At 36.1% G+C, this 23,154-nt stretch overlaps 1 protein-coding gene and 1 long non-coding RNA gene across 3 annotated transcripts; both read right to left on the bottom strand.

Moving 5' to 3' along the window:
- Window positions 1–1,412: 1,412 nt before the first annotated feature.
- LOC121381026 lies at window positions 1,413–7,601 on the bottom strand. Its single transcript, XR_005959032.1, has 3 exons — window positions 7,359–7,601; window positions 5,210–5,274; window positions 1,413–1,856 (listed from the first exon to the last, which is right to left on the bottom strand). It is a non-coding gene; the product is annotated as an uncharacterized LOC121381026 (long non-coding RNA).
- A 7,384-nt stretch (window positions 7,602–14,985) lies between these two features.
- On the bottom strand, window positions 14,986–22,867 carry LOC121381025 (proline-rich protein 2-like). 2 transcript variants are annotated; one of them, XM_041510107.1, is made up of 3 exons: window positions 22,699–22,867; window positions 19,401–19,468; window positions 14,986–17,143 (listed from the first exon to the last, which is right to left on the bottom strand). In XM_041510107.1, the coding sequence occupies exons 2-3, from the start codon at window positions 19,462–19,464 to the stop codon at window positions 16,371–16,373; spliced, it is 837 nt and encodes a 278-aa protein (XP_041366041.1). In that variant the 5' UTR covers window positions 19,465–19,468; window positions 22,699–22,867; the 3' UTR covers window positions 14,986–16,370. The 2 variants fall into 2 exon arrangements, with proteins under 2 accessions (XP_041366041.1, XP_041366040.1); XM_041510106.1 differs by having other exon boundaries at window positions 19,401–19,471.
- Window positions 22,868–23,154: the final 287 nt, after the last annotated feature.

Genomic DNA, 23,154 nt, shown 5'->3' on the forward strand with positions numbered 1-23,154 from the left:
TACATAATGATAACAGTTTGCCAGTTTAGACTGTAACAGCTGACGCCATTTAAGCCTTGAGTCTCATGGTTAAGCCTTGTAATGTCCCTTTAATTAGATTGCCTTCAAATACAGATGGAGTGAAACATACTGTAAGTCGAACGATAATTGGACATGCCTGTAACATTTAAACGCTGCCTTCGAATGCAATCTTATTAAAATCATTTCACTTGCTCTCATAAGCGTACGAGTCATTTAACTAACAAGTGTTGTCACAATGAGACGCACTGGTACTCGCTGTGTATCAGACATGAACTACCGTAAGTTGATGTGACCCCGGCATCGCATACATGCACATTCGACGTTAAACATTTTACCACAAATAGGTAATACCCATATATTGTATTAGGAACAAAATATTATTACCTGGTGTAAATACTAGACAATAAACAGGAAAGAAGGGAACATTATATATTTATTTTTTATTACTGTTGTTGTTTTTTTGTTTTCGTTTTTTGTTTTGTTTTGTTTGTTTGGTTGGGTTGCTTTTTTTGTTATTTAAAAAAAACCCCACCTGTTGGCGGTGGTGGTGGTGGTGGTGGTGATGGTGATGGTGCTGTGTGTGTGTGTGTGTGTGTGTGTGTGTGTGTGTGTGTGTGTGTGTGTGTGTGTGTGTGTGACCCGATATATTAAATGCATGTTTTTTTTATAATATCAATGTTTGTAAACTCGCTGTTTCTGATCGTCCCAAGTAGTAGCACGCATGTTTTGTTTCCAAATAACTTACGAAATTATTGGGTGGTGAAATCTAGTTACTACAAACGTTAGCTTTACCTGGATCCGTGCTTATAAAACCTTTAGAGTCTAGACTCAAACATCTAATGACGTCACACACATACAATTTGTATGGCGTTGCCATGACATTAGAGTTTCAGCACCAGGGCAGAAACACATTGAATATACAGATATTGATATTTTTAATCAAAAATCAAAAGTAAATGGTAAAAAACTCTATTATTGGTATATCTCTTACAATGACAACAAACGTATGAAAGCTCTTTTAGTATTGTCGAAATTCAGTTTATATGATATCAAAATTAACATCGGGAGTGGCAGTTTTCCTACAGGCGATACAGGAGGGATGACACATTCTGTTACGGATCTCTTGGGGAAGGGGTACCTGATAGTTGTCATAGAAGCAATCACGACTTTGCCTAACATCCTTTCGACTCTGCCATGTGCAGAGATACGATTTTGACAATGTAATACGGCTTTGTCTTTCAGATTTGGCAAATTCAAGTGCCATCTGGCATCTAGGTTAGCCCTTTGTTTATCCTGGTGCCAACAGGAGTAGGAGAGCAACACAAAATGTAATTATCCGTTTTTTGTTTTAAAATAGCAACGAGTGCGATAACATAAAACTAAATCATGTACAGGTTATGATATTTTATTTCTTATTACTATAACGGTTGATACATAAATATAACTGTTAATTAGATATAATATACAGACAATATATGGCGCCCATGTGCTGTCTGTTCATTCTCGTACTGTCGAGGTCACGCGAGGTTTCCCGGCAGTACTTATACGTTTCACATGTCCTTGTAGAATGTTACGTCACATAATGTCACGTGGCCTGGAAGGGAAACATACAGCACACAGATACTGATGCGAGCAACACAAGACGTTTTTGTTTTGTTTTCCAGTTTATCAATCAAATGCTTCGTATAAGTGCCAGAGGAAAAAAGGTCTCCAGAAATTCTGCCTGGGTCGGAAGTACGGTTGAAACTGTGGATATCGATTGGCGATCTGAATTGGGGAGACAGCGGGCCGGGTTCCGGATCCTCCTGAGCCCACTGTGCCTCCTCCTACGTGAGCTAAAATTAAAACAAAAACAACAAAAGAAAGATATATATTGAATTACTGGCGTGGAAAGTGCTGACCAATTTCTAAAACAATAACCGTAGTTAAACGTACGTTATTGTTCTACTCTATATAAATAAAGGTAAACTTATGGCTTGTGCCCCCCACATTATGGAGGCTGTGACACCCCTCCCCCTCACTAGAGGTTTTGCATATCATTCCTATGGGCATGTTTTTACCAAGTTTACCAAATACAAACATCACAGATAGGTGAAATTAAAGTTTAGAATAAAAGTCAGTATCACGAAGAAATTGTAATAAATGAATGAATGAATGAATGTTTAACGACACCCCAGCACGAAAAATACATCGGCTATTGGGTGTCAAACTATGGTAAAATGCAACAACAGTGAAATTGTAATAAAGTTTCTGGATGGAATAAAAACTGATAAAGATGGTGGTTCATGAACGGTTGAAGCATCTACATGTATTCAACGTCTACAGGTGTCCTGACTTAGACGCTATTTCCTTAGTGACTGTAATTAGAAATAGTTTCTTGACAAACATATAGGGACACTGTATTTATCTAAATGTTGTACTAATGTTTAGATAACGTTAAACAATATTAAAAATATGTCTTTATAGATTTATTAGAAGCTTGGAAAGAATTAGGACAACATATAAAAATCGAGAGTTATAAACAGATAATAAATGACCCATTGTGGTATAATGTTTATTTTACAGACGAAAGAAAGAAAGAAATGTTTTATTTAACGACGCACTCAACACATTTTATTTACGGTTATATGGCGTCAGACATATGGTTAAGGACCACAGATTTTGAGATGAAACCCGCTGTCGCCACTACATGGGCTACTCTTTCCGATTAGCAGCAAGGGATCTTTTATTCGTGCTTCCCACAGGCAGGATAGCACAAACCATGGCCTTTGTAGAACCAGTTATGGATCACTGGTCGGTGCAAGTGGTTTACACCTACCCATTGAGCCTTGCGGAGCACTCACTCAGGGTTTGGAGTCGGTATCTGGATTAAAAATCCCATGCCTCGACTGGGATCCGAACCCAGTACCTACCAGCCTGTAGACCGATGGCCTAACCACTACACCACCGAGGCGGGTCTTTACAGACGAATCACTATTTATTAAACAAGGGTATAGTACAGGTATTGTACATATTCGAGACATTCTCGCAAAAACGGAACACATTATTCCTTTTATAGAGCTAAAGCAAAAATATAATATTGGTTGGACGTTTTTAGAGAATGAAACATTAAAGGGACATTCTGAGTTTGCTGCAATTTTTAAGATGTTATCGACTAACAGAGACTTTTTAACGATTGCAATGACATATCAAATATATTTTTCTGCGTACAATATTAGTGGCTGTATATCAAACGTGTTTCTGATCGTTCTAGTATTTGTAGTAGGTTAAATTTCATTTTATTTCCTAAAATATATTTTTTCGTACGTACGAAATTATTTGAAGACAAAATCCGGTTTGGGCTTCTTACAAATACATTGAAACAGAGACTGATATTCTAAACAAGAAAATATATTTAATATGTAAGTTTAATTGTAGAAATATTTTATTAGTCGGAAACATCTTACAATGCAGCAAACTCAGGAATGTCCCTTTAATACACAATACACCTAAAAACTGGAAATGTATACCATAAGATAAAAATATTAAAAAATAAAATAAAATAAGTTGTCCTAATTATATGTAAGTCATAACTAGAATAAATAAAGGTGTTTTATTTTATAACGTTATTTATACAAACACAGTCGTTCCAACAGAGCAAAGACCAGAGCCCCGTTCCACGAAGCGATCTTAGCCCTAAGATCACCTTAAATGCATAATGTAGTTATACACTCAAGGTAAACTTAACGCTATGATCGCTTTGTGGAACGGGGCCCTGGTTCACAATTTTGCACAATAAATCTCTTGTATCGAAAAAACACAGACTGTGTAACAAACAAGTATTCCTGATAGAAGGAAGGAAATGTTTTATTTAACGACGCACTCAACACGTTTTATTTACGGTTATATGACATCGGATATATGGTTACGGACCACACAGATACTGAGAGAAAGGAAACGCGCTGTCGCTACTTCATGGGCTACTCTTTTCGATTAGCAGCAAGGAATATTTTATATGCACCATCCCACAGACAGGATAACACATACCACGGCCTTTGATGTACCAGTCGTGGTGCACTGGCTGGAGCGAGAAATAGCCCAATGGGCCCACTGATGGGGATCAATCCCAAACCGACCGCGCATCAAGCGAACACTTTACCACAGTATCAAACTCTTCACAGAATAACGACCACTATCTAATAAGCAAAACAAAACCCCCCCCCCCCCCCCCAAAAAAAAAAAAAAAAAAAAACCCCCCCACAAAAAAAAAACCCTCACCATAATGAAAACTATTTTCAACCCACATAATATATATGTCATATATAACTATACATATTTATTAGAATATATCTCAAAGCGCACCAATAAAGTAGTTGGACCGCCCAATAATTACTCGGACAGCAATGTAATATATGTATGTTTGTATATATATATATATATATATATATGTATGTATGTATATATATATATATATGTATGTATGTATGTATGTATTGATGTATGTATGTATGTATGAATATCTATATATTGTATGTCGAGGTTGACTGTTACAAACATAGATATTAACGCACTGGCACAGGGGACAATCAAATGCTTTCCGGCCTCACAAATTGTCCCATGCCGTTGCTGGGAATCGAACCTGCGGCACCGAATCGCTCACAAATTGCGAGTCTAACCACGATGCGCTCTGAGCTATCGAGGCATCCATAAAAAGGATGCTCTTTAACTCAGCCACATGCATGGGGCCTACAATCTACACGGTCGATCCCGCTTACGTGCACGAAACAGTGGGCAGACCTGGCATTGGCTACTATGTATTGATTTATGAATATCTATATATTGTATGTATGTCGAGGTCGACTGTTACATACATAGATATTAACGCACTGGCGCAGGGGTTAATTAAATCCTTTCCGGCCTCACAGATTGTCCCATGCCGTTGCTGGGACTCGAACCTGTGGCACCGAATCGCCCGCAAATTGCAGACTAACCACGATGCGTTCTGAGCTATGTATGTATGTATGTATGTATGTATGTATGTGTGTGTGTGTGTGTGTGTGTATGTATGTATGTATGTATGTACTAATACAAGTCGAGACAAACTGACAGAGAGACGGACAAAGTATCCCGTTTGATTCAGTAGGCTTCCTATAGGTTCAGACTTTATATTATTAACGAACTGGTAATTAGTAAGTGATATGTTACTTACAGGATCCGTGGACAGAGACCACTGCCAGCAGGACACACACAACTATCAAGCCCAGAAAACGCATCCTGTAAAACATTACATAATAGCAGCCACAAAGACATTGAAAACGAACCGTGTTATGTGAAGGAAAATCTATTATGTTTAGACGTTTTAAAGGGACATTCCTGAGTTTGCTGCGTTGTAAGATGTTTCCGAAAAATAAAATATTTCTATGATTAAACTTATCTGATTAAAATTAGCTCTACTGGTCCAAATTGAATTGATATTCCTTGAGGACTAAATATCGTATCAGAATTCTCCATCTATTTTCCACTAATTAGCTCTATTGGTCCAAATTGAATTGATATTCCTTGAGGACTAAATAGCGTATCAGAATTCTCCATCTATTTTCCACTAATTAGCTCTACTGGTCCAAATTGAATTGATATTCCTTGAGGACTAAATAGCGTATCAGAATTCTCCATCTATTTTCCACTAATTAGCTCTACTGGTCCAAATTGAATTGATATTCCTTGAGGACTAAATAGCGTATCAGAATTCTCCATCTATTTTTCACTAATTAGCTCTACTGGTCCAAATTGAATTGATATTCCTTGAGGACTAAATAGCGTATCAGAATTCTCCATCTATTTTCCACTAATTAGCTCTACTGGTCCAAATTGAATTGATATTCCTTGAGGACTAAATAGCGTATCAGAATTCTCCATCTATTTTCCACTAATTAGCTCTACTGGTCCAAATTGAATTGATATTCCTTGAGGACTAAATATCGTATCAGAATTCTCCATCTATTTTCCACTAATTAGCTCTACTGGTCCAAATTGAATTGATATTCCTTGAGGACTAAATATCGTATCAGAATTCTCCATCTATTTTCCACTAATTAGCTCTACTGGTCCAAATTGAATTGATATTCCTTGAGGACTAAATATCGTATCAGAATTCTCCATCTATTTTCCACTAATTAGCTCTACTGGTCCAAATTGAATTGATATTCCTTGAGGACTAAATATCGTATCAGAATTCTCCATCTATTTTCCACGAAGTACGAAGTAAAGTAAGAACACATTTGTTTGATATGACCCTTGACGCTTCTTCAACCAAATAATTTAAACATTTTGAGGCATACGATTAAATCTATTTGACAAATGATCACATAAGGGACACACTTCTTTCAATAAAATATCATCTTATATGATCGTTTATGGAATGTTTTTAACGATTTTGTGAAATTCGTATTCACACCGATCACGGTGACGAAGTGATTAAGCCTTCAACATTTAATCCGGCAGGTTCTTAGTCGTCCGCACGTCATTTGAAACGCCTTACGAAAAACAGCAACAACACAGGTAATGGGAAAGGAATTAAATCACCAAAGTCTGCGCCGCAAGACCTGTGCGACAATATGCAATTTTAGTTGCATGTGACAACAATGTTTAGTCAGAGCAGTTTCGGTCGCATGTAACAAACATCACGTCGTAGACCAGAGTATATGGTTCCATTACATACTACTTTTTGTCGCAGGTAATTAAAATTGAAAATTGTTGCAAATGGCTGCAGCGGGTTTCATTTCGGTAGTTGCATCATGCAATACATTATACAATTCCAAATCAATACTATAGATACCAGAAATGAATAACACAAATTACGAAACCTAAAAAAAATATATGCTACTCAACGTTCGCTTGGGATATATGTCATGGTAAACAGTTTGTGCATGTCTTAAATTTGTACAACAGGTGACCGATGAAACTATGCATTTTTCGTGCTCTGTACATCACCACAGTAAGGCATGACTAATGACTACTTTTAAATATGTCTTCAATCTTGAAATATGTTTTTCCAAATACCCCAAAAAGTTGAGTAGTATATCAAATATGAGTTAAAAGGTCCCTGAACACAATATAATTATCTCAAATTTAAAGTTTATTATGTGAAACACATCATACTTATTAATTACTTTCTTACTTATAAATATTTGACGTGCCTATATCCAATTAAGGTAAACATATCGAGTGTTTGGAAATTAAATAAACTGAACTGTGTACACAAATACTGGTTTACAACAATAAAAAAACATGTTCTTTCATTGCTACTTCATCAAAATGTTAATATTGTTTGTAATTCATATTAATAACAATAGACTTACCTGATTTTCTTTGAATATTGGTTTGTTCACGTATCGTCTGCTTGGTAGAAGGTGACTTATATAGGTTGAATGGGACAGAAACTATTTTGATGATATAGCAGCTGATCCGATTGTATTTAACAGAATGTCTCATTAATTCAGAAATCTGTTACGTTCAGAGCATGTTATCACCATTAATTTGGACTGGCAACCCCCATTTATCTAACGTGTTCCCTCGTTACATCTCTAACCGAATGTTTGATAAATACGCTGAAAGGTAAAATGCATTCTCCACACAAAATATATTTCTAGAACGCTATAATTAATTGCTGCTTGACAAAAGCGGTTTTCGGTAAATGATTTTTATGAAACATTTACTGACATATTTTCTAACATTCAGGAAAATGGCTGCAGAGGGCAACTCCAGAACCGATGTGGTGACCCCCTTTCTTTGTTTTCTTTTGTTGTTGATGATGTTGTTTTTATTGTTATTGCAGTTTTGGGGGTTTTCTTGTTTGTTTGTTGCTGTTTGTGTGTGGGTGTGTGGGTGGCGGCGGGGGGGGGGGGGGTATTTTTATGAATTTAAAAAATATTATTTATTTATTTGTTTCTTGATGGCTTCTTTTCAAATTTTAAATAAAGCAGAAATGGTGGACATGTTTTCGATTATGTAATGACCCATTCCATTATGCAAATTAGTGTCATGAGGTGGGGTTGTTTGCAATTATGTCAAATATACGAAAACATAATTTTCTTTTTTAACCCCAGCATGTTTAAAACTACGGCTGTTTCACGTCTAATATTGTTAGTCTGGCACTTGGTCAGCTGTTCCTATCGAACAGGAGAAAGACATGTATGATGTACGTTTCAAACAAACATGACGCAAACAGAAGAGTCCAACTTCACATCCCAGTCCTTGCTTCTCCAACCACAAAACATTAAAGTTTATTTTGTTTAACGACACCATTGGATCACATTTGATTTATAAATAATTGGCTATTGGATGTCAAAGGGATCGATCCTGCTTCACCACTGGGCTACAATCACCCTCCGAAATGTCCTATCATATACCAGTGGTGTAGCACTTGTTAGAACGGAGATCAACCTAATAACTCCACCGAGACGATCGATTGATTCCGTGACCAATCACAGACAGGCGTATGCACTGTCGGAAAGATACCCGAACCAACTAATGCTCCACGACAGCATCAAATGCCGTGGTATGTTCTGTCTTGATTGTAGAAAAGTATATATAAAAGATTCCTCGCTAGTAATGAAACAATGTAGCAGCTTTCCTCTAACACTCAGTATCAAACCATTACAATGTTTGACATCCAATAGCCCATGTTTAATAAATCAGTGTGCCCTAGTGCTGTCATTAACGAAAAATAAATTTTAACTTTAAAGTCGACATACACGTTGACCAGAGGAAAGAAAGAACTAACGACACCTCAGCACATGTTTTTGCTTCAGCTGTTTGAAAATAAATGGAAAGGAATATTTGTTTAATGAGACATTACAGTACATTTCAAAATACACCTTGTTTGTGTGTAACATATGATTATCGATATCTATCTATCTATCTATTTATCTATATATATATAAATTTTTGACGACTGCATTCCATTTTAGTAGTGGAGTTTTATAATAAATTATTATATGTGTTTTCCTTTACCTGCATATAACAGCCACCTGTCCATAACGGCCACTGTTGCTAGGTCCCTTTAATGACCGCTATATACAGGTTCGACTATATATATATATATATATATATATATATATATATATATATATATATAGAGAGAGAGAGAGAGAGAGAGAGAGAGAGAGAGAGAGAGAGAGAGAGAGAGAGAGAGAGAGAGAGAGAGAGAGAGAGAGAGAGAGAGAGACAGACAGAGAGAGAGAGAGAGAGACAGACAGAGAGAGAGACAGACAGACAGACAGACAGACGGACAGAGAGAGACAGACAGACATACAGACAGAGAGAGAGAGAGACAGACAGACAGACAGAAAAGAAACCCACTGTCGTTACAAACATTGCTTCTACCGATAAAGACAGCTTTTATAAGCTTTTTCTCATATAGGACTGCATACCACGTATTTTGATATACACGTCGTGGGGTACTGGTTGGAACGGTGGGAGTAACCGATTCTATAAAGAGCGACTTATCCTGAACCCATCGCACCTCAAGTGAGCGCTCTACCGCTGAGCTACATTCCGCCACTAAAGGTCAGGAAGAGACCGGGAACAAATTTATTTATTTGGCCTAAAGCACTTCACCTCTTAATACGTCTGGACACTGCACAAATGAAACTTTCAGCAAATTAAATGAGATAGTGTGTCAGTGTACTATTGGTTTATGTGCACTATTCATCATTGGAGACCATGTGGCTTACACATACTCACAGTGCGTGTAACGCAGTCTAACGGTAATCACTGTAATGAATCAAATTCGTTTGTATATTTTGGGAATGTCACCTTGTATAACATCTGCTTCAAAAAACGATTTACGTTTCAGTCATATGCCCATAAGTAGCAGTAAAAATAACAATTGGACTTGAAGACAATCTTTTGTAATCTCTTGCTTAGTGTTTCAAGAAGATATGTAATTGAATATTTGTTTATTTATTTTTTATTTCAATGACCATTGACCCTAAGAATGGTAGATTCTTAATTCGAACCACTGTACCAGCTTCTACCAAGAGCGAGTTGAAATGGCTCAGTTCGGAGATATAATGCAACTGAACGCCTGTCTCTCTGTGTTTCTTTTTTTCTCTCCATCTCCCTCTTTCTCTCTCTCTCTCTCTCTCTCTCTCTCTCTCTCTCTCTCTCTCTCTCTCTCTCTCTCTCTCTCTCTCTCTCTGTCTCTGTTTTTTCTTCCTATCTCTTTCTGTGTTTTCTTCCTCTCTCTTTCTATCTCGCTATTGTCCCTTTTCATTTTCTGTCTCTCGCTCTCTGTCCCCTGTCTCTCTCAGATTCTCTGTCTCTGTCTGTCTGTCTGTCCTGTCTGTCTGTCTCTCTCTCTCTCTCTCTCTCTCTCTCTCTCTCTCTCTCTCTCTCTCTCTCTCTCTCTCTCTCTCTCTCTCTCTCTCTCTCTCTCTCTCTCTCTCCACTAATCAATGCCCAGATAGCCGAATTATTTGCTTGAAACAATATGCTTGAAAGGCAATTGAATATAACGATACAAATAATATACATGTGACTAATTTTTGTTTTAAGTTGCTCATTGTAAGCCATCACTGCTTATGGCCAACCAGAATGTTATCCATCCACATTGGACACGTATATTAATACTACATGTAGTTACATTAATCCTTATTGTTTATTAAAACTGTTTAAGTAACATTTTTAAATCTAAAGTATTTTATTACTAGCGCTTTACTCGTTCTCGTAGTTTCACCAGCAAACGAGTGTGACCTAATTTGCCGTGACACCGTAATTTAGAAAGACATATTACGTGTGGATAATGGAGAGACTTTTATTTGCGTTTTATGTAAATGCAAATATCGTGAACTCTTTATAGGCGATGTTTATAAGAGTTACGAGACAGACTGGGAGAATTCGTACACCGCATTTACTCACTCACTCACTCACTCACTCATTCACTCTCTCTCTCTCTCTCTCTCTCTCTCTCTCTCTCTCTCTCTCTCTCTCTCTCTCTCTCTCTCTCTCTCTCTCTCTCTCTCTCTCTCTCTCTCCTCTTCTCTCTCTCTCTCTCTCTCTCTCCTCTCTCTCTCTCTCTCTCTCCTCTCTCTCTCTCTCTTAGGCGTCTCTCTCTCTCTCCTCTCTCTCTCTCTCTCTCTCGCTCTCTGTGTGTGTGTCTCTGTCTCTCTCCCTCCTCTCTGTGTGGGTCTCTCCCTCAGTTGATTTACCACCTCTGTTGAATGGATTTCAAAGAAACTGTTCTGAATTTGCTGCCTTTTTAATGACTAAAAAAGTTATTATAAATACCTTTTTGGTATCATTCGTGTTGGGGTGTGAATAAACGTTCATTCATCCATTCATTCATTGATTCATTCATTCATGCATTCATTTTTGGTATCAGGGCATTATATGTATTATGATACAAGGTCCAATATTGTTCATGTTCAATTTCCATGCGGTCCTTTTAAATAACAATATTTCTCACAAAAACGTGTTCCAGCTGTCAAAATAAAATAAGGAAACATCGTATAGTTGTTGCAAAAATGCAGTACAAATACTTTTAACAGATAACTTATGATATAAATGATTATTCACTAATCCCAAGTTTCCTCTTCTAAAAATAGCCATCAAATAATATTTTTAAAATCTCACAAACTTTTCATCATTCACGTCTGCATTATTGACTTCATGTCATGCAATGCACCAACATATTTTATTTTCAGGGGTCAACGAAATTAACTAATTAACATATGAACGTTTTGTTTTCTCACCTGTCTGCGACTTTATTTTAGCCGTATATTATTGCATCACACTACAGTATCACATTTTGTTGTAATGGACTAAACCTATATTCTTTTTTATTCCAAGGTTTGTTCCAAATATTGTTTTTATTGCATTCACTGTCAAAAATAATTTCCATTTGCATGTTTCTTTTCTTGGCTATTATTGCTATATCATAAAACGTTGTTTTTTAAATATAAGAATTAAATACCAAGAGCATTAAATAATATTTAATTTTGTTTGAGTATCCATGACCCATTAGTTCGAGTTTCAAAGTGGTGAACGAAACATTTGTTGGTGGCCTAGTTGTTACACGTCTACTAATTCATCATAACCTTCAATTTTGTGAATGATTTATAGAAATAAAGGATAAAGGACGAGACTTCAATGTTAGTAAAGCCTTCTTTATTAGTGCCCCTGCGCGTGCTGTAACCTCACCGTGGTGCAGGGGTGTAACATTCTCTTTGAGAATGGCCAATACAGCACAAATTGAAGTTTAGAGTAAAAGTCAGTATCTATCTTTGATATTTGTATTTGTATTTTTGCATAGTTCTTTACACTGTTTTTATTTATATCTTGAATTTTTCTGTTGATGTTGATCATCACCTTATTTGTTTCCATTACCATAGTTTGACACCCAATAGCCGATATAATTTTCGTGCTGGGGTGTCGTTAAACATTCATTCATTCATTCATTCATTCTTTATTAGTGTTGTCAGGGCGAATAGCAATAATGGTTTTGTTCGTTTTAATGTTCTAAAATTTGAAATGGCAAACGAAACTGCCTACCAGCTATACTGATAACTGATATGTCATAAGAAACGCTCTGTTAGCGACATTGTTAGTTTGATATGTCATACGAACCTAATATCTATACTGATGTTTGATATATCATAAGACATGTTCTAACACATGTTCTGATGAAAGTTATTCAAAACTGTCTAATATTCAAAAGGTAGTTTAATATGTGATACAAAACTGTCCAGTATCCTAATTTGTAATGTCTTAGGAACATTTGTTTTTAATCTATACTGAAGTTTGATATGTTATATATAATGCTACATTGTAAGATGTTTCAGACTAATAAAATATTTCTACGATTAAACTTACATATTAAATATATTTTCTTATTTAGAATATCAGTGTCTGTATATTCAACGTGTTTCTGGTCGTCTTAATATTTGTAAGAAGCCCAAATTGGATTTTGTCTTCAAATAATTTCGTACGTACGAAAAAATCCTGTTTTAGGAAATAAAATGAAAATTAACTTAGTACAAATATTAAAACGATCAGAAACACGTTTAATATACAGCCACTAAACTTCAAAACAAGAAAATATATTTGATATGTAATTACAATCGTTAAAAAAGTCTTTCTTAGTCGATAACATCTTAAAACGTGCAGCAAACCCAGGAATGTCCCTTTATACGAAACTAATGTTTATCCTAACATTCCAAGACAAAACATTTTCTGGCATCTATGCTGATGCTTGATATGGCATACAAACCTATCTTGTAGCAGTCCCTGATGTCCGAAAGGTACAGTTATTAGGTACCAATAGAAATCCCGGTAATATCACAGTAATTAATTTCTGATTGAAACAAATATTCTCCCAAATTGTAAAAATGTTTATGTTGTTGGTTTTTAATACCTATCCTATATTATATAATTTAAATAGGAATTGATGGATTCCTTAAAGGAACATTCCTGAGTTTGCTGCAATTTTAAAGATGTTATCGACTAACAAATCTCTGAAGGAAAAACCCCCCAAAAAACCCCGCATTCTGTTTAAGCTATTTGATATTATAGAATTAGAATTTAGGGACTAAACTGTGTGATGATAATCTTTAATTTTTGTAACGCACTTTTTATACCAAATTAAAATAGATGTTACATGAAACATTGCTCTACATTCTCATTTACGAGGTCTTTGTAAAATATGTGATTAGTTCAGAGATCTATCTAAAACAGTAAACGACCACTATGTGTATATATGTCAATTATGATATAATTTGTTAAGCAAGTAAAGCTACGAGAACATATGACAAAGAAATCCTTAGAAGTTAGGTGGGGACTTTTTAAATTACAACAGAAAAAACGTATCCGCGTACTAAGGATAAATGACAATTTCAAAATAAATCGGAAATGAAAACTATTCGACAAATGATAATGTAGTTATATTCAGAAGTTCATTACTTTTATTCTCCCTATCTCTCTCTCTCTCTCTCTCTCTCTCTCTCTCTCTCTCTCTCTCTCTCTCTCCTCTCTCTCTCTCTCTCTCTCTCTCTCTCGTTTTACCGAAATGATTATATTATGAAATGTGCATCAATGTCTCTCTCTCCTCTGCGTGTGCGTCTAATTTTCATAAGAGGTTTGTCTTCGAGATAATATATTTTCATTTCAATATTATGTTTTTCTAGTATTGCATTTGTATTTTATAATGTATTGAAAGGTTTTAATATAGGCATTACAATTACAATTACAATTTGGTAAATAAAGATTGTTTAAACAAAACAAAGATAGATGCCCACGAAATATGTCTCTCTACAAACAAAAGAACTATGCTAAATTAGCGAAAATCGTTACCGTGTGACCTTACGCGGAAAGTAATACAAAGTCAGGTTTTATAACAATCTAATTAAAATTAGCTCCACTATTACATGTGGATCTAATAGCAGCCAGTTGGAGCTCATGTTCACCAATCAAAACCTTACTTGCAGAATCATGCCAGTGATTTGAAAATAATTTAAAAACATTCCGATTTATCCTGAGGGTATACGATATGTTTCATGTGAATTACGAATGCCTTATTTAGACCAGTAGAACTAATTTTAATCAGATTGCTAACAACACTGCGTAGTCTCCAATGTCCAGGTAACATTTCGTCTGTAAATAATAATTTAATTATTGACCATCACCAATACGTACGGACTTCGCCTTTTATAACGTTTATTTGGGAGCTACAAATTCTAAAAGTATCGGGTGAGTCTATTTAAATTATTTTTAAATCACTGGCATGATTCTGCAAGTAAGGTTTTGATTGGTGGACATGAGCTACAACTGGCTGCTGTTAGATCCACATGTAATAGTGGAGCTAATTTTAATTAGATTGGTTTTATAAACCTTTTCTGTCAAGCATATCAAAGAAATGTCACAGCTACACTTTCAGACCAAAATACGTATACATGAGACACATGTTCCGAAGTAAACACAACGATATTCGACAGTCAATTTAATTTAATATCTAAAACATATTATCAATGTGATATAAAGCAATTAGAAATAATACTGTCAGTGTCTGGGCCATGTTCCACGAAATGATCGTAGTTAAGATTGATTGTATACATTTACAACTGGAACAAGCAAGCTGTACAACCGTTTCAAAAAGCAACTATAGTATACCCTTCTAAAACTTGAAATCTTTCTTTGGAAAAAGTACAGTAGTGCCTTGACTACGAACACTTCGGAACATCTTGTATGTGTTTGTTGGCATTAGAAATGCGTCAGTAACTTTATCAGTTCACCGATGAATAATTCACAGGAGTTATCTCCCATTATTTTGTTTGAAGATCGTAAACGACAAGACATTTATCAAATCATCACGTAACTTCGTCCGACATCTTTATACATGGCTTGCACTTGTCTCGAAGGTATTGCAAATTGTCATTGTAACGTGTAATTATACAGTCCTCTAAAATCAATGTGTAGCACGTGCTTATAAAATTCATATAAAATTCATAGATCTGTAAATACAATATGATTCTGGGTTAAGGGATCCTAGACGAAGAGTTACAAGTTTAAAGTTTGTTTTGTTTAACGATACCACTAGAGCACATTGAATTGTTAATCACCGGCTATGGAATATCAAACAATTGGTAATTTTGACACGTAGTGTTTTGAGGAAACTCGTTACATTTTTCCATTAGCTGATAGGGATCTGTCATATGCACTTTCCAAAAGACAGGACAGCGCATACCAAGACCTTTGATATAACAGTCGTGGGGTACCAGATGGGACGTGGAAAATCACAATGGATCGGCAACGGAGAGTTAAATCCAGCCCCTTGGATACCGGACGAATTATACACTCAGAAATATATTTCTCATCACTAGATGAATCTATGTAGAAATTATTACAAGCTAGACACAGTTTCAGATGAAAATACCATAATGTTCTTAAGGGGCCAAGTACATTACAGCCAATAGTAATCTAAGAAACATCAACATCGTATCTCAGCACAAGACAGTCGAAAGATCATTATGACAGATCGTTGCCAGGTGCTTCGTGTTAAAGAGGACTACCACACAACAACAGATGCATGATTCTAACAATTCAAATCATTCTTGAGTTCCTATAATTCTAATCGATCGAAAATTCATCGCTTGGTTCAAATTGATTATAGCTGATGATCTGTGATGAAATTCCAACTGATTTCTAGAAATAATTCAATGAATATAACATTTAAGCTACGTCGAAACAGGATACCTACATAATTTACGGTTGGAAAGAGCTAGTTGTTTACTACTATGGTACTAGTACTTCGATCGTTCCGTGGAACGAGACCCAGATCTACTGTTTTTGGTTGAAACGTCACCAATGACCTGACCCTACCAGAGTTCAAGCAGCGTACCCAGCATTCTCCAGTACAACAGTTGTAAGAACGGGTTCGCTGGCCGTTGGGGAATTCTTGGCCTCACGTATATGGGAAGTCGTCCCTTTATGGGACGATGTCTGATGTGTGTAGGCCTCTTTCCGCCATGTGTGGGAAGTTGTCCGCCGTGTTTGATAGGCTGTCCGCCGTGCGTTGTAGGTTGTCCGCCGTGAACGGTAGGTTGTCCGCCGTGCATGGTAGGTTGTCCGCCGTGAACGGTAGGTTGTCCGCCGTGCATGGTAGGTTGTCCGCCGTGAACGGGGGGTTGTCCGCCGTGCATGGTAGGTTGTCCACCGTGAACGGGAGGTTGTCCGCCGTGCATGGTAGGTTGTCCACCGTTAACGGGAGGTTGTCCGCCGTGCATTGTAGGCTGTCCACCCTGCATGGTAGGTTGTCCGCCGTGCATTGTTGGTTGTCCACCGTGCATTGTAGGTTGTCCGCCGTGTACGGGAGGTTGTCCGCCGTGCATGGTAGGTTGTCCACCGTGCGTGGTAGGTTGTCCGCCGTGCATTGTAGGTTGTCCGCCGTGCATTGTAGGTTGTCCGCTGTGTACGGGAGGTTTCCCGCCGTGCACGAGAGGTTGTCCAGTCGTTGGATCTTGCATTTGTCCCCCATGTGTACCCCCTACTGCTCCATGCGGAACACCCCCTGCTCCATGTGGTGGACTCAGCCCAGGGTGTGTTGTCTCAGCAGCGTGCGAGGTGGCTCCACCAGCGGCGTGACCGACAACTGAAAACAACACGGCGCATGTCTGCTAGTATACTCAAGTTTGATATCTTATACAAAGGTATCTAATTTTTAAACTGAAGTTTGATATGTTAAACGAAACCATATAATATCTACACTGGCGATTGATATGTCATACCAAACTATCTAAATATCTATGCTGAATTATGATATGTTAAACGAAACCATTTAATATCTATACTGAAGTTTGATGTCATACTGATATCAATACTGATATTAATGTGTTAAATGTGTTAAGAAACTCTCTAATATCTGATTTTAATGTTTGATGTCATTGGATGGTGTCTAATATATATATATCTATATATATATATTCTATATATCTATCTATATATCTATATATCTCTCTCTCTTCCCTCTTCTCGTATATCGATCTCCCTCGCTTCCCCCCCCCCGCTACTCTCCTCCCACTCCTCTCCCCTCGCCTCCCTCTCTCTCCGTCCTCTCTCCTCTCCTCCTCTCTCTCTCCGGGGTCTCCTCTCCCGGCTCCTCCCCCCCCCTCTCCTCACCCTATCGTTCCCCTTCTCCCCCTCCCACTCTCCTCCTCATCTCTCTCTCTCTATCGCATTCGAAGCATTATATATATATATATGTTGTTGACGTTAGTTGGAAACTGTCTTTACGCACAAACGTGTAATATCAAAACCCGCCCTAGTGTTCTCCTGTGTCTCGCCCCTCCCTTTCCTCTTCCTGGTGTGTGTGTGGCTGTCCCTCTTCTTTCAAGTATATATATACGCCCGCGAATCCCCGTTTCTGCCTCGTCTGATATTTAATAACACCCCCCCTTCGTCCCCCTCAAACTCCTCTCCCCTCGACCCTGCCCCTTCCTAGCGTCTAATACTGAGCACCAGAGGTTCCGCCCCTACTTGATGCTTGCTATTGACCTGTCCTCCTCGCCTCCAAAATATATCTGATATCTATACTGGTTTTGATGTTTGAAATACATTACGAAAACCACTCCAACCCTTCATATCTATACTGATTTAAATATTGGTGAGGGCTCTGTATACATTAACTTCGTTCCGGCCCCCTCCTTGAATAAACGGGAATCATTCCTGAGTACTGCTTGCTTTTGTAAGATATTTCAAAACAGACTAATAAAATATCCTCTACGATTAAACTTACCATCCTTACATATATTTCTAAAAACAACAATCTTTAGAATATCAGTGTCTGTATATTTAATGTGTTTCTGGTCGTCTTAATATTTGTAAGAAGTCCAAACTAGATTTTGTCTTCAAATAATTTCGTATGTACGATTTTTTATTTTATTTATGAACTAAAATTTAACCTAGTACAAATATTAGAACGATCAGAAACACGTGTAATATGTAGCCACTAATATTGTATGCAGAAAAATATATTTGATATGTAATTACAATCGTTAAAAAGTCTCTGTTAGTCGATAACATCTTTAAAAGTGCAGCAAACTCAGGACTGTCCCTTTAATATCTATGCTAATTGTAATGTTTGATACACTGTTACATTAAGAAACCAATATCTATACTGATTATGATGTTTGATATACATTAAAAAACTAATATCTATACTGATTTTGATGTTTGATATACATTAAAAAACTAATATCTATACTGATTTTGATGTTTGATATACATTAAAAAACTAATATCTATACTGATTTTGATGTTTGATATGTGATAAGAAACTGTACTAAGACTAATATTTGATGTCATTGGACGCTGTCTTATAGTTTTACAGATTTGAACTTCGATTTTGTTGGAAACTGACTAATATTGATATTAATTTTGATGTTTGGCGTTATTGAAGAATGTCTAATATTTATACTGATTTGATGTCTGATATGTGATAAGAAAATTGTCTAATATTTACACTGATTTATATGTTTGATGTTAAGAGAAATGGTCTATTATCTATACTGATTTTGATGTTAGATAAAACATTGTTCAATATCTATACAGTTTAATACACATTAAGCAACTATTTAACATCTATACTGATTGTGATATCTGTTATGTCATAAGAAACCTAATATTTATACTGATATTGATATTTGATGTTAATGGAAACTGTCTAATATCTATACTGTTATTGATATTTGATGTTAATGGAACTGTCTAATATTTATACTGATATTGATATTTGATGTTGACAGAAACTGTATGATATTTATACTGATATTGATGTTTGGTGTTATTGAATATTTCATATATATACTGATTTTAATGTTTGACACAGGTATATATAGAAACAAACTCACCTGCACTCAGAGCGATTTGAACTACAGTCGCTAGGACAACGAAGCAAAACACAAAACGCATCATGGCTCTACTGGAATAGAAAACAGTTTGAAACAAAACAGAAAACAACGCGTCAGATGTATTAGATCTGTACTACCCTAGTTAGACAGAATGGTGGTCATCTCTTGATCATCATTATGGCTATACTTAAAAGAATCAGTATTTAAAAAAAAAAAAGTTGTAAATGACACCTGACGTTTAGAACCTGCAGTACACGAACTAGAAAGACCGGTGGTCATTTCGTGAACATCAGTATGGCTACACCTAAACGAAATCAGTATTTAAAGATATACATGTCACCATGCGTTTCGAATCCGCATGACACTTACTAGACAGACCGGTGGACGACTCTCAAAACGAGTTCCAATAAAGTGTTTAAGTAGTACATGAAACACATCTGAACTAATTACTATTCAAGCATATCTTGACAAATAGACAAGGAAATAACCAGATCATGGTGTACATTACAAACGATATGTTATATGACACCTTGCTATTAACCACCCAGTACAAGGAAAGTAATTAAACTCCAAGTAGAGTATGTATATAATTGACAGCGGTCGCAAATTATGCAACTTTATAGTATATTAATTCTTAAAATATTTTGTTTTTGTGAGCAATATAACTTGTTATTATATTTGAGATAATCCATGGAAAGCTCTGCTGAACAGCAAGCACCATGGTGACAAGAGAGTGACTATCCATCAGTGCATTTGTCAAGACGACAATGACCATATACATGTACTAAAGAAAAATACTACAAAACTAAATTACTTTCCATATATATAAACCTCCACAATGTGCATTTCCTATTATTAGTTATACATTTTAAATCTGGAGAAATGCTGGCAAAACGAAATTATTTTTAATATGATTTTTAAAGTTTTCCTTGTTCAACGACAGCACTAGACCACATTGATTCATTAATCATCGGCTATGGATGTCAAATATTAGTAATTTTGACTTGTAGTTTTCAGAGAAAACCAGTTAGTAAAATACACTATAGGAACTTAATAATAGTAAAATAATAATAGTGTGTGCTGTAGTGAACGTTGACAAAAATCAAGTGCACTGTACTCTGATGTGATTTGTCAGTGTCTACACAAGGAACTAAAAAAAAAAAACAAAGACGCTGCTTCAAATTAATAGCAGATTACTTGCTGTATGAAAGGAACTTTATCAAGGGAAGGAAATGAGTGGCGTGAACGGATTGGGTAAATAAAACACGTGACCTCCAAGGCTCACGGATGTTACACTAACAGAGAGAACATTCTGTGGCGTTGTGACATTGTCAGTGACCTTGAGCTTAGTATGTGCTGAGAGAGAGAGAGAGAGAGAGAGAGAGAGAGAGAGAGAGAGAGAGAGAGAGAGAGAGAGAGAGAGAGAGAGAGAGAGAGAGGGAGAGGGGGGGGGGGGGGTAGTTGTTTTATTTAATGCTGATAACAGCAAAAACATTTGGTTCAACTAGACTAAATCAAGACCCATTGAAAATATTTTTTATATTTTTAGAAAAAAACAAGATATGTGCTAAAACAATGCATCAACCGAAACAAGCTGTGAAATTTAAAAATTGTTTCAGTTAACCCACATGCAAGAAACGTTGATGTCATAATTAATTATGACAGTTAAGAAATCTAAAGAATATTTTTATTAGTAACCCTCAGTTTGGCAAATTATAGCTGTTGAGCCTCCAGTGTACTTTGCATAACAGATTATATTAATTTATATCAAACTTTTTATATAAAAAGATGAACGAATACTAGTTGCTTATTAATATAAATAATAGTCTGTCGCTGTTAGCTTGCATAACGCTAGATATCTGAACGAAAAACCCTCTTTGAGAATGGCCAATACAGCACAAATTTAAATTTTGAGTATAAGTCAGTATCTATCTGTGATATTTGTATTTTTGCGCAGTTCTTTACACTGTTTTTATTTAAATCGTGAATTTTTATATTGATGTTGATCATCACCTTATTTGTTTGCATTACCATAGTTTGACACCCAATAGCCCATATATTTTTCGTGATGGGTTGTCGTTAAACATTCATTCATTCATTCATTCATTCTGAACGAAAAAACTGTTATCCATGAACAAGACCGTATGTCTGTACAATTCAGAGTCGAATAGGCATTTAGCAAAATAGTGTATGATTCCATGCATCTCTGTTTAGTATCTCATCTATAGGAGGAGATCCTTTACTGGACAATACATCCTTCTGACAGCCACACAGAGGACTGCCACCCAGACCAGTTTACTAAATAAAAACTAGCAGTGTGCTGGTATGTTGTTCGCGAAAGATAATCATATCCAAATATGGAATATCATCAGCCATAATTTTGGTCAGTGATCCATCGTATTTAGTAGATATAGCCTCCAAATGTAAACAACGAAAACTATGGTTATTTATTAATCGGATTAAGTATAAACTGATTTCAATTAAATTGGATTATTTGTTTATCTGTCTGTCTATCTATTTATTGTTCCTCCAACAAAATAGATATACACCCCGCTAACCTAAACATGTTTTAAATTTATAACATTATACGGATAAATACATTTGACATGACCTTTAGGTGAATTGTTTCAATTTCCGTTTGTCTATTAGATAACTGGAACGTATGAATTTATTTTTGACAAAAATCGATATTGCTGTACGGCACACACACACATATATAAGCACACGCACGCACACGCACATTACAATGTCCAAAACTATATTGGCTATAGATATATTTATGTTATAATAAAAATGTAAGTAAATTGTAATTTTAATAATGTAAAGATATTTTATCTGCCGAAAAGGTTTAAAATGGCAACAAACTCAGGATAGACCCTTTAATATACCTTTCAAGCATTATAGTAATGGGGAATCAATTAATGAACTTTATTATTGTTTGAAATTTTTTTTTCAAATTTCATCATCACAGCTTACTGGATCATTAAAGCCGCCGACTCTAGTTTTTATCTAATGTAAAATACTGTTGGCTATTATAGATTTGTTAGCGTTAACTTACACGTTATTAGCAACGTTTTAAAATTATCAATTACAGCAAATTCAACATGTTTCTGATCGCCCTATTATTTGTACTAACTCAAATTCAACTTTATGCTCAAAAAAAAGACAAAAAAAGACATGTACCTAAAACATTAGGGTCAGCGGATTTAAATGGAATTAAATCATGCATCATTATAACGCAATACCATCAACAACAAAAAAATCTCACTTCTACCACCATCTGGTTAAGACGACTTACCTGGGTTGGTTCTCCTGTGCACGTGTTTCATACAAAATGGAGCTGCTTTTTATTTAAATCCCATGACACGTAAACAAAAGTGTCCAGTCGTTGTTTCATTTACAAAAGTAATATCTCTATTTCATGTTGGATGAGTTCATGTAGTATTATAGATTGCCTTTTCTTTCCAATCATTATTCATGTGAGTAAAACTTATTTATATATGCACAAGGTACAACACGGGCCCAGGACTGCGCGTATAGTAAGGAGGGATTGGACGGAGGTGGGTGGGTGGGGGTGGGGGAGGGCTGGTGGCAAATTAATTATGTTTAGAGCCTGTTGAGTTTATTTAATGTTTAAAATAATATCTTGAGAACAATGTTGGAGTCTTTAAAACTATTTAATACAGGCACATGACAGACAGATACATAGACAGAAGGACAAAAACAGAGATAAGCAGATAGAGAGAGAAATGGG

This window comes from Gigantopelta aegis, chromosome 9 (assembly GCF_016097555.1).
Source record: "Gigantopelta aegis isolate Gae_Host chromosome 9, Gae_host_genome, whole genome shotgun sequence".
NCBI lineage: Eukaryota > Metazoa > Mollusca > Gastropoda > Neomphalida > Peltospiridae > Gigantopelta > Gigantopelta aegis.

Bases quoted from the DNA above. Each gene is read 5' to 3' on its own strand.
- LOC121381025 (XM_041510107.1), bottom strand. From the start codon at position 19,464: ATGATGCGTTTTGTGTTTTGCTTCGTTGTCCTAGCGACTGTAGTTCAA. The intron at 17,144-19,400 runs GTGAGTTTGTTT...TGTTGTTTTCAG, and splicing joins TCAAATCGCTCTGAGTGCAG to TTGTCGGTCACGCCGCTGGT.